Here is a 10718-nt window from a genome sequence, read left to right on the forward strand (position 1 = left end):
GCCAACTTGGCCTTCATTCCTCATCATCATCGACGTCATCATCCTCACTTCTTAGACTCTGTCCTCCATCTCCTTATTATTACTAATCCTTTTAGTGGTTTGGGGCAGTAACTGCAGGTGGTAGGCATCATTGCAGTGGTTTTCAATCAGGATTGCACATTTGAACCACCTTTGAAAGTACTGACGGTACCTTAAAACGTACTGAGGCCTGGGCTCCATTCCAGGTCCAGGAGACTGAATCTTTGGGGATGGGGCCTGAATACGGGTAGTTTTGTTGTTGTGGATTTGAACAGCTTTATTGAGGTATAATTAACATAATAAACTACACATATTTAAGACATACTCTTGCATAAGTTTTTTTGTTTGTTTTTTTGTTTTTTGGCTGTGTTGGGTCTTCGTTGCTGAGCGCGGTCTTTCTCTAGTTGCGGCGAGCCAGGGCTACTCTTCCTTGCAGTGGGCAGGCTTCTCATTGTAGTGGCCTCTCGTTCCGGAGCACGGGCTCTAGGCACGTGGGCTTCAGTAGTTGTGGCTCGCAGGCTCTGGAGCACAGGCTCAGTAGTTGTGGCACATGGGCTTAGTTGCTCCCTGGCATGTGGGATCTTCCCGGACCAGGGCTCGAACCCACGTCCCCTGCATTGGCAGGCGGATTCTTAACCACTGAGCCACCAGGGAAGCCCTTGGATAAGCTTTGAAGCATGTACATATATGTGAAATCATTGTCATCAAGATAAAGAATGTATCTATCATCCCCCAAGGTTTCCTTGTGTCCCTTTCTAGTTCCTTCCTCTCACCCCTTCTTAACCCTGCCCCACCCCCACTGCCAGGCATCACAGACCTGCAATCTGTAATCTGTAACTGTCGATTACATTTTCTAGAATTTTATATAAATAGAACCATACAGTATATATATATATATATATATATATATATATATATATATATAATTTTTTTTTGGTCTGGTGTTTTTCACTCAGCATAATTATTTTGGGGGATTCGCCTATGTTGTTGCATGTATCTATATTTCATTCCTTTTTATTGCTGAGTAAGATTCCACAGTATGCATATATCACAATTTGTTTCTCTCTTTACCCGTGGATGGACATTTGGGTTGCTTTCAGTTTGGAGCTATTACAAATAAAGCTGCTATGACTATTCATGTACAGATCTTTGTGTGCACATAGGATTTCATTTCTCTTAAGTTAAATGTATCAGGGAGTGGGATGACTGGTTCACATGGGAGGTGTATGTTTAACTTTCTAAGAAACTGCTGAACTGTTTTCCCAAAGCAGCTGTACCATTTTATATTCCCAAATTACTAGTAATTAAAGGCTCCCCAGGAGATCCTAGTGGACAGCCAGGACTGAGACCCTGTGTTATAGCAGCCCATGAGGGTTGAGCTAAAAGATCTGGGAAATGTTGATCAGGAATCCCAAGAGCCTCGGAGGTTCCAGCTCGTGCTTAGTATCATCCCATAGCTCATATCGACCCAGGACACACACTGGAAACTCCCAGGGAGCCATCAAAAAAATACAGTGTCTGCCCCTTCACCCCCCAGTCAGTCTGATATAATTGCCTTGGGGGCCAGGGTGCAAGGCTGGGGGGCTGCCTCAGGCATCGCAGCTTTTTACCAGCTTCCTGAGTGGTTCTAGAGCACAGAGTGACCAACTGTCCTGGTTTGCCCAGGACTATGAGGGGTCCGTTACCATGAAGCTTTCAACCATAATACTGGGAACGTCCCAGGTCATCTTAATACATGGTCACTCCATTTGTGGACCACTAGCATGAAGGGCTCAGGCTTTGGTGTTGGATAGACTTGTCAATCTGCCTGTCAACTTGGGAGTTATAGCTCAGGGTTAGTGTGTGTGTTTGGGGGAGGGCATGGATAAAAGGGAAAGTGGGGGGACATGAGTAGCCAGGACAGAATGTGGGCTAACTCCCTCTCTCCGTTTTCTCTGTCAACCAGGGACAAGTTAGAGATGCCTCAACTAGGAGTTTTGGTTGCTGTTAAAGGGGAGAAATATATGAAGCCCACTTTTTCTGAGCAATTGTATGGTGAGGCAGTGTCCTGTAGAGGCCTCTGGAGCCAGACTGCCTCACTTTAACACACTGTTTTACCACTGACTATTAATAACTTTGTGATATTGGGCCAAACACCTAAATTCTCTGCCTCAGTGTCCTCAAGGACAGAATGGGGACAGTGTATCTACCTCATAGAGGATGTCTTCAGGACTGAGTTAATGTATGTAAAGCTCTTTTAAAAAATGGTGCCAGGCATGTACTAAGAACTACATAAGTGTTCACTGTTATTATCTTAACAGCCTTGTGAAAATGAGAAGGGAGAAATCGTGACTAAATATATCCTACAGCCTACGTCCATAGGCTGTCCTATACGGTTTCCTATTGAAAGATGTTTTGGTTAATCTTTCAGATTTTGTGTTGCAGCTCTAAAGAACTATAGGTTCTTGTTCTGCATGTCAAGATGGGAGGAGCTAAAGGTATATATACCATGTGATTAATGTTCTTATGCAAATCATAAGGGAGACATAGTTTGGAACCTGATAATTTCCTTTTCACCAAGTTGCTTTATTGGTGAGCTGCATTTTTGGAATTAAAAAAAAAAAACAACCCACCAGAACACGGTCTAGTAGTGACATCGTATTAGTCTTTGTGTCAAGTGGAACTAACACGGACTCCTGTTTTAGCTTTGCAACTGTGATTTAACAGGTACACAGGGTTCTGTGGAACTCAAGTCTCAAAGTTAGTCTTTGTGAAATGGTAACACTCAATTATCTATGATAGTGCCTCATCTACTCAGAAGCTTTCCTCATTCTTCAATAACCTAAAAAGAGCAAAAATGCTAAAAAACATCTTGAAACATTAATTTAAATCCATTTTACAAAACACGAAAATGTAGAAAATATCAACAGCATGGCCACAGTACAAAGGATCTCAGGAGGAGATTGGGATAATAGCTCTGGTGCTTTGGTACCCCCTCTACAGTACTTCATTAAAATTTTTTTTTAAAATCCTCTCAAACAGTTGAAGACTCACAAGAAGTTGCAAAATGGTACAAAGAGTTCCAGTGTATCCTCCTTGGGTTCCTCTCGATACTGTCTTACATAACCGTAGAACACTGTCTTTGTTAAACCAGGACCCCAGCATCGGTACAATACTATCAGCTCAAGTATAGACCTCATTTGGATTTCACCAGTTTTTACATGAACTCTTCTTTTTTCTGTTCCGTTTCATTTTGGAGGCTACTTCTGCATTTCCGAACATCATATTATATCCTAAGCCTAAATTTAGCTCCCATCACACTGACTATGTCTGTTTAAGCTTTCATTAGATTCACCAAATTGACGCCCAGAACAAAACTTACGAACAACGTTCTTTGAGCTTCTAAATTACTTGTATGAAGGATGACCTCAGATGATCTCCTATTTATTGATACAGTTTACATGGGGAGTTAAGGACCCTTTCTCAAGAGGCTTCGCCATTTACCAGCTGTGCGATCCTGACCAAATTACTTGACCTCTCAAAACTTTATAGTTTTCTCATCGCTAAAACGGGGGTAATAATCTTACTGACCTCATAGAATTATGGTAAGGATTAAATTAGAAAAGATGTAAAACACATAATCAGTAATGTTATTACTCACTCCCCCTACCACCATCACCGCCAGTACCACCAGTACCACCGCCAGGGGAATCCCTGTCCTTTCTAGCTGTTTTCTTGATGTCAGAGTAGTGCGGGTTTGGCTTAGAGCTGGGAGTCTGCTCAGGGTACAGGCCAGAAGTCTTTACTCTCCTGGCAGATGGCAGGGTGGCGGGGAGTGGTCTCTCATAGCTGGGACAGCAGCCAGGTGGCATACAATCCTGCCTTCCCTGGCTGAAACCAAGGACGCACTTCCCAAAATAATACCACTGCACTGATATCAGACTTCAGGTACATTGTGGGATTTATAGGCTTTTGTGGGTTGTCCTGCAACCTAATCACCCTTGATATTACATTTAAGTGGAAGAATATATTAGGTTCCAAATGAAACATTTGGAGCACAGCCCACAGAGTGGGGATTGCTTATACAGGAAAGATAATTGCTTGGATATAATTTTGGAAACTAAGACATCCGCTTTGCCCCAGTGCCCTTTTCAAGCAGGAATAAGTTAAAAAAAAAAAGTAAAAAGTGGTAAGAAATTGTTGATTTGAACGTTGGTTATTTCCAACTGATAGCAAAATTCTCCTTGTTGGCCTGACTAATGGATTAGATTATTTCTTGTAGTTTAACATGAATTGATATAGTATCAATGGTCATAAGCATGTCTTTTGCATTGACCAAAATCTCTGTATGCTGGGGCTGGCTTGCCCAGGCTCACAGGAGTTAATGTGCACTTCTCTTCCCCCTCTGGATTCAGAGAGGTCACGCTGATAGCTTGAAATCAGTCACGGTGGATGTCTTAACATTACAGAAATCAGCAAGTGCTTCCCCTGCCACCCCTAAAGCTGGATGTTTGACATTTACCACCAACACACCATTTCATTTTTTAACTCAGCAAACGTGTATTGTATGCCAATTGTATGCCTGCTCCTGTTTTAGGATCCAAACAACCTTGGATAACACAGTCCTTTAAGAGGGTCCTACAGATAAATTTGAAGTCCAAGGAAACATGAAGTATACATGTTTTTTGAATGAAAAAGCACCGGCATGTCAATGTAACCCACATAACCCTCACCAAACTTTACCAGCAGAAAATCTCCATTGGGAAAGTCCCCGTGTGAAGGAGGATTGTTTTTAAGGCCATCCCAGGCATTCCATTTTTAGACATCTCCAGGACAGTGTATTCCACAACTATTCACTGTAATCAACTATATTTGATCACTTTCACCACTTTTCTCTGGTCCTGTATCCAGTGTTTTTAAGCTGCCAAGCCCGAAGCCAAACACTGTACTCTAGAAACACAAAAGTGAGATCATCTAATGGCTCCCATGTATTTCATCATTGTGTAGGTGTCCTGATAATATACTTATCTGAATTTTTTAAATATCAAAGCAACACACACATTTTTGTAACACATTAAAATTCTACAGTTTGGGATGAAAAGAGACAATCTTGTGCCTCATCCCACCCCCCTATTCCACCCCAAGGTAACTTTCTCTGCTGGACCTGGTTTCCTTGGATCCTGAATCTCAGCTTCCCATTCAATTTTTCCAGAAAATAACTTTTTAGTCCCCTGCTGGGGCGCAGGGGTGGGGGGAGAGAGAGTAGCCACTTGGCTGCATGTGGGAGGTGAAGGGGGCTCTGAGGGGCCTGACAACCTCATGTGAGACTTCAAGCCCCTCTTCCCCATTTTCACCCCATTGTGCACCCCTTCTCTGTGGTACCTACTGCCTCTGGGGGATCTGGGGAGAAAACGGGCTTATTAGTATTCTCCTCAAGCCACTTCTAACTTTCTTCTTTCTGCAAAGACAATTATGGCTCCAAGTTTGCCCTTTACCTTTTGTGTCTGTGTGTAAACTTTTAAATTTAAAAGTGCACAGTAAAATTAATGAATCTTAAGTACACAATCAGATAAATATTTCATCAGTGATTCTATTCATTTAACAAGCCCCCAGGTCAAGATACAGAACACTGCTAGCACCAGAAACCTCCCTTGTGCCCCCGAAAGGTGACATCTATTCTATAAATCTGTCTGTTTGTATTCATGGCTTTAATTCACCAAGGTTACTTTGAATGCCGATTCATTAATTAAAATGTTGAGCAGTACTGGGCTCGGCAAGGACCTGGAGGGAACATCCTCCAAATGCTGGACAGTGAGAACTGCAGGAGATACCGTCTCTGGTGTGTCCAGCGGCCAGGCAGGCCCAGTACTGAGCATCTAGTATGGATCCAAACCTTCTCAGTTTATTGAGCTGGACAGGACCAAGAGACTTGTAAAAACTGCAAACAGAAACAGAAACATGCATCTGATTCTTTCCAAAGGAAAAGCCCCGGAATCATGTTTTTCCTCTTCCTTCTCTTCACTTCCATGGGGCTCTGCCTTTGCCCTATCCCAATAATGTGCCAGAATTACTACCCTCTACCTGCCAGCCCTCCAACACTGCACCTGGATTATTCAGGAACATGGGGGAGATTTGGGGGTGCGTAGTGGAGGGGGTTTAGTGATGAGGCCAGCTAGGAAATCCAATAGAGAAGTGAAGTGGCTGGAGAGAAAATGAAAACTCTAATACAGACCATGCAAGCTCCTACTTTCACAGCCCCCCCACCCCCAGCAGCTAGCTCAGTTGCCTGATGATGTGAACGCTTTTGTGATGCTGCTGCTGCTTTGATTAAAAATTTACTGAAGGGGCTTCACTGGTGGCGCGGTGGTTGAGAGTCCGCCTGCCGATGCAGGGGACACGGGTTCGTGCCCTGGTCCGGGAAGATCCCACAGGCCGCGGAGCGGCTGGGCCCGTGAGCCACGGCCACTGAGCCTGCACGTCTGGAGCCTGTGCTCCGCAACGGGAGAGGCCACAACAGTGAGAGGCCCGCATACCCCAAAAAAAAAAAAAAAAAAAAAAAATTTACTGAAATACTTAAAGGCGAAAGGAGGAATCCAGAAAAGCTCCAGAACCTTCTAAAATTAAGAGAACCCTTCCAATGTTAATGACCTTAGATCAGATTTGTGATTTCAATTGTCACAATAAATGCAGCGTCTCCGAGCTGTCGGCTCCTGTTGTGATTCTGCAATGATTCAGACTTGCGTGGGACTGATTGTTTGAGGCGTTCAGTTTTCTTACACCTTCCTCATTTACTTTTCTAGTTGAATGGCTTATGAAGATGTAATGAATAGAAAATAAACTTATTGAAATACACTCCTGGGAACTTTGCTCAGTGACATGGATACCTTAAACCTGACATTCCAGAATAGCTCCAACCAGATCAGAAAGCAAGAAGTTATTGCCTAGTGGAAAAATCAAAAGGAGAAAAATACTGAAGTATTGTAAAATTAAATTCTAGAGACCTGAGTCAACCAGCTAGGAGGCACATAGAATTATAAAATACCTTTCTGGAAATATCCACAGGGGCTTAGGAAGAAAAGTCGGTAGGTGCAGTTGATTTCTACAGGAGGCAGGGAAATAGAATGGACAGGGCACCAGACTGAAGGGGGCACAGGCTTGCCAGTCAGCCAGCTGTGTGCTCTTGGTACCTCATTCGACCCGTCTGTGTCTCAGTTTCCTCACCTGCAGAAGAGGGTCTTCATTGTTACTTCCAGTTTTCACACTGATTCTCCAAGCCTATGACTAATTTTGAGGCTTCTCAGAGTTCCAGGTTGGGAAAATATAGGATGTCTAGGCTCCCTTCAAAATGGAGTTAGAGGGCTTCCCTGGTGGCGCAGTGGTTGAGAGTCCGCCTGCCGATGCAGGGGACACGGGTTCGTGCCCCTGTCCGGGAAGATCCTACATGCCGCGGAGCGGCTGGGCCCGTGAGCCATGGCCGCTGAGCCTGCACGTCCAGAGCCTGTGCTTCGCAATGGGAGAGGCCACAGCAGTGAGAGGCCCGCGTACCGCAAAAAAAAAAAAAAAAAATGGAGTTAGAAGTCACCAGGGCAGAACAGTGATGGACGGCCAGTCTCAGACAAAGCTCAGAACCAAGGGATACATGATGTCCTTGCTGCTAGAAGCGCCACGCTGATGTTTTGTGGCTATGGATAATCCAATTATACAAACGTTTATGTGCAATGTGCTTCCTCTGTGAAGCTTCCTCAAGCTTCAAAGCTGCTTCCTCTGGTTTTTTTTTTTCCCCTGTACAATAGTGAAAATATTTACAGTTAGGCCTGAGGCAAAACGCTAAGAAATTTGCTGAAGTTTGCCCAAGAGTGTTGGCTCCAAGTGGCCTTGCTCTACCCTTGGTGTGCTCAAACCACTCCCCAAGGCTGTCATCACCATGCCAGGACTGTGCTTTGATCACAAGTCTCAAATGTGCTCTCAATGCTGTGTGGCAATCCAGTTTCATTAGTAAGTACTTAATTCTTTCTTTACTCTTCTCAAACTTCTTCTGAGCTCTCAGGCACACCCGGCTTGCCCCATGGTCGCTGAGAAAATGGAAGCCATCAGATGGGGGATTCCTTCATCTTCTCAGCAGTGAATCTACAAGCTGACTTCTTTCTTCCCCATTTCCCTGGAGGAAGTGTCCTTCTGACTACTGTTAAGTTAGTCAAACAAGGAGGCGATTAGACTGAGATGCTCTAATGCTCTAGAGGCCTATGTAAGCAAACCAGAATCTAAGTCTGTAAATGTCTCAAGGTTACAAAATCCAAAATGCTGGGGACAATCAATCACAAACAGCCAACTAGGCTTTAAGCTATAGGCAATCAATACCTACCTTACTTTGCCTCCACCTTTTCTCTATAGAAGTCTCACCCCAGCTCCTGTTGGTGGAGTTCCTAACCACTTCTGGTTTGGGGCTGCCTGATTTGAATCCCATTTTTGTGCAGATAAACTCTTAAAGTTTTTAATAGGCCTCAGTTGATTGTTCTGCACTACAAAGGCCAATACGTCCACATGTGTTCAAGTTCACCTCCCTCCTGCCTTCTCAAAAACTTCCCTTTAAAAAAAAAAATCACCCCTTTCTCCTGTTTCATCAACCTCTCCCTCCCCTATTGTCCCACCCTCACCAGCATTTGAATCATGATCTGGACCCTTCTCCCTTGAAAAAGAAAAGAAACAAAAGGGAACAAAATCCAAACACTCCATTGTGCCTTCTAACCTTCTTAAGACTTGTCTACACAACTGAATTTCCTTCACTCTCCTGCCACTTCAACACACCTGCTTCACTAAGGTCACTCTGTGTCCAAGTCGTAACCCTTAGAACCTGCAAGTATGAATTATTTGCAAAAAGACGTAACTACCTTAAGTATCCTGAGAGGATATAATCCAGGATTTAGGGTGAGCCTTAAGTCCTTATAAGAGAAAGGCCGTGGGAGGCTTGAAACGCAGGAGAAACAGGAGAGAAGGCCACGTGAAGGAGGTGGCAGAGATGGGAGTGATGAGTCTACAAGCCAAGGAATATGAGCCATCACCAGAAACCGGAAGAGGCAGGGAAGGATTCTCCTCCACAGCCTTTGAGCAAGTGCAGCCCTGCTTGATTTTGAACTTCTAGGCACCAGAAAACCCTGAGAGAATGAATTTACGTTGTTTTAAGCCACCAAGTTGTGGCAATTTGTTATGACAGCCCTCGGAGATTGTTAACAGTCACGAAAGACCTCCATGCTGCAGAACCCCAGACTAAATACCATCTCTCTCCCATACTGCAACAGTACTTAACTCAGCTGACTTCTCCTTGCTTGAAGCATCTTACAGTCCTCGCTTCCAGGGAAGCACTGTCTATCGGGTTCTCTCTTCTCTTTGTGAACACTTCCTCTTGGAGTTCTTTGCAAGCTTTTCTGCTTCTGCCTAACCTCCAAATGTCTGCTCGTCTTCTCCATCTTCTCTAGTAATCACATCCATACCTGTGGCTCTAAATATCATCCATATAACAAAGATTCCCAAGTTGATGCCTCCAACTTAGACCTGAGAGCTCCAGTCATGTGTAGCCCATGCCTTCTTGACACAGCAGCTTAGAGATCTCACACGTGAGCAAACATACATGTGCAAAACAGAACTTCTGATCTTCATGAAACATTCCTTTTGCCACCCCCCGCTTCCCCAAAGCCTGTTCTTCTTCTGGTTTTCCACATCTGAAGAAATGGCATCTCCACCTAATACAGCTGCTCTAGCAGAAACCTGGGAGTCATTCTTTCTCCTACTCTCACATCCAATTCCTAAACCAGTCTTGTCAATTTAATATGTAAAATGGATCTTGACTCCACTCACTTCTTTTCAGATCTACTGTCACCATCCTGGGACCACACGAACACTATGTCTCACTGGGTCTCTTGCAACAACTTCTGATGGATTCTCCACACAGCAGCTAGAGATCTTTCAACAGATCACATCACGCCATGCCCTATGTAAAGCCCTTTGAAAGACTCCCACTGAATTGAGCACAAAAATCCAAACTCTAGATAGGAGTCCTTCTGTGACCTTGCCATGCCTTCTGTCCATCCCTTTCCCTGCTCTGTCCACAGTGCATGTTTCTTAGGTTCCAAGAACTTAGCAGGCTTTTCCCACCATGGACCACCTCTGCCTGGGATTATCTCAACACTTTCTGCCTTCAGCTTACTTCCTCAGAGGGAGCTCCCTGATCACAACCCCCAACTCATTTTACATCACTTTCTCCTGTTATTTTCTCTCACAGAACTCAATTCTTTCTACCACTGAATTTGTCACAATCTGTAATCACACATTGGATCGTGTGTTTATTTATGTACTGTCTCCCCCACCAGGGTGCCTTCGGCAAGCAGCTGGGACTATGTTTCTCATCACTGAGCAGAGTGCCTAGCTCAGGGGCAGCCACAGATGGGATGCTCCACAAATATCTGTTGAATGAATTCGCTCTCTTCTACACCTTAAATGTGGGTTCTAGGAGGAACGCTCATCTGGTGAGGACACATACACCCAAAAGAATAAAAAACAATACCCCCAATCTAAATTTTATGAAAACCCGAAGACTGTTTTTACAAACATATAAATTATTTTATTTACAAAGCCATGTTACCAAAAGAAAAAAAAAAAAAAAACCAAAAAAAAAAAAAAAAAAAAATACAATCGCTCACTGGAGAATGTCTCCAGACCTTGTGCTG

General features: G+C 43.9%; 1 protein-coding gene across 7 annotated transcripts in view; it reads right to left on the minus strand.

Annotated features, from left to right (window-relative positions):
* Positions 1 to 7560: 7560 nt before the first annotated feature.
* ATXN7L1 (ataxin 7 like 1) overlaps positions 7561 to 10718 on the minus strand; it is a 245234-nt gene continuing 242076 nt past the window's right edge. For 6 of the 7 annotated variants that reach the window (XR_004351335.1, XR_004351334.1, XR_004351336.1 and 3 more), the window contains one exon: positions 7766 to 7779. Coding sequence is in view for 1 of the 7 variants with exons in the window: in XM_032642217.1 (XP_032498108.1) it covers positions 7747 to 7779 (33 nt within the window). In the remaining 6 variants the exon portion in view is untranslated. Of the gene's footprint in view, positions 7780 to 10718 lie in introns of all 7 variants that reach the window. The other variant, XM_032642217.1, reaches the window with a different exon arrangement.

This window comes from Phocoena sinus, chromosome 9, assembly GCF_008692025.1.
Source record: "Phocoena sinus isolate mPhoSin1 chromosome 9, mPhoSin1.pri, whole genome shotgun sequence".
NCBI classification, from domain to species: Eukaryota; Metazoa; Chordata; class Mammalia; order Artiodactyla; family Phocoenidae; genus Phocoena; species Phocoena sinus.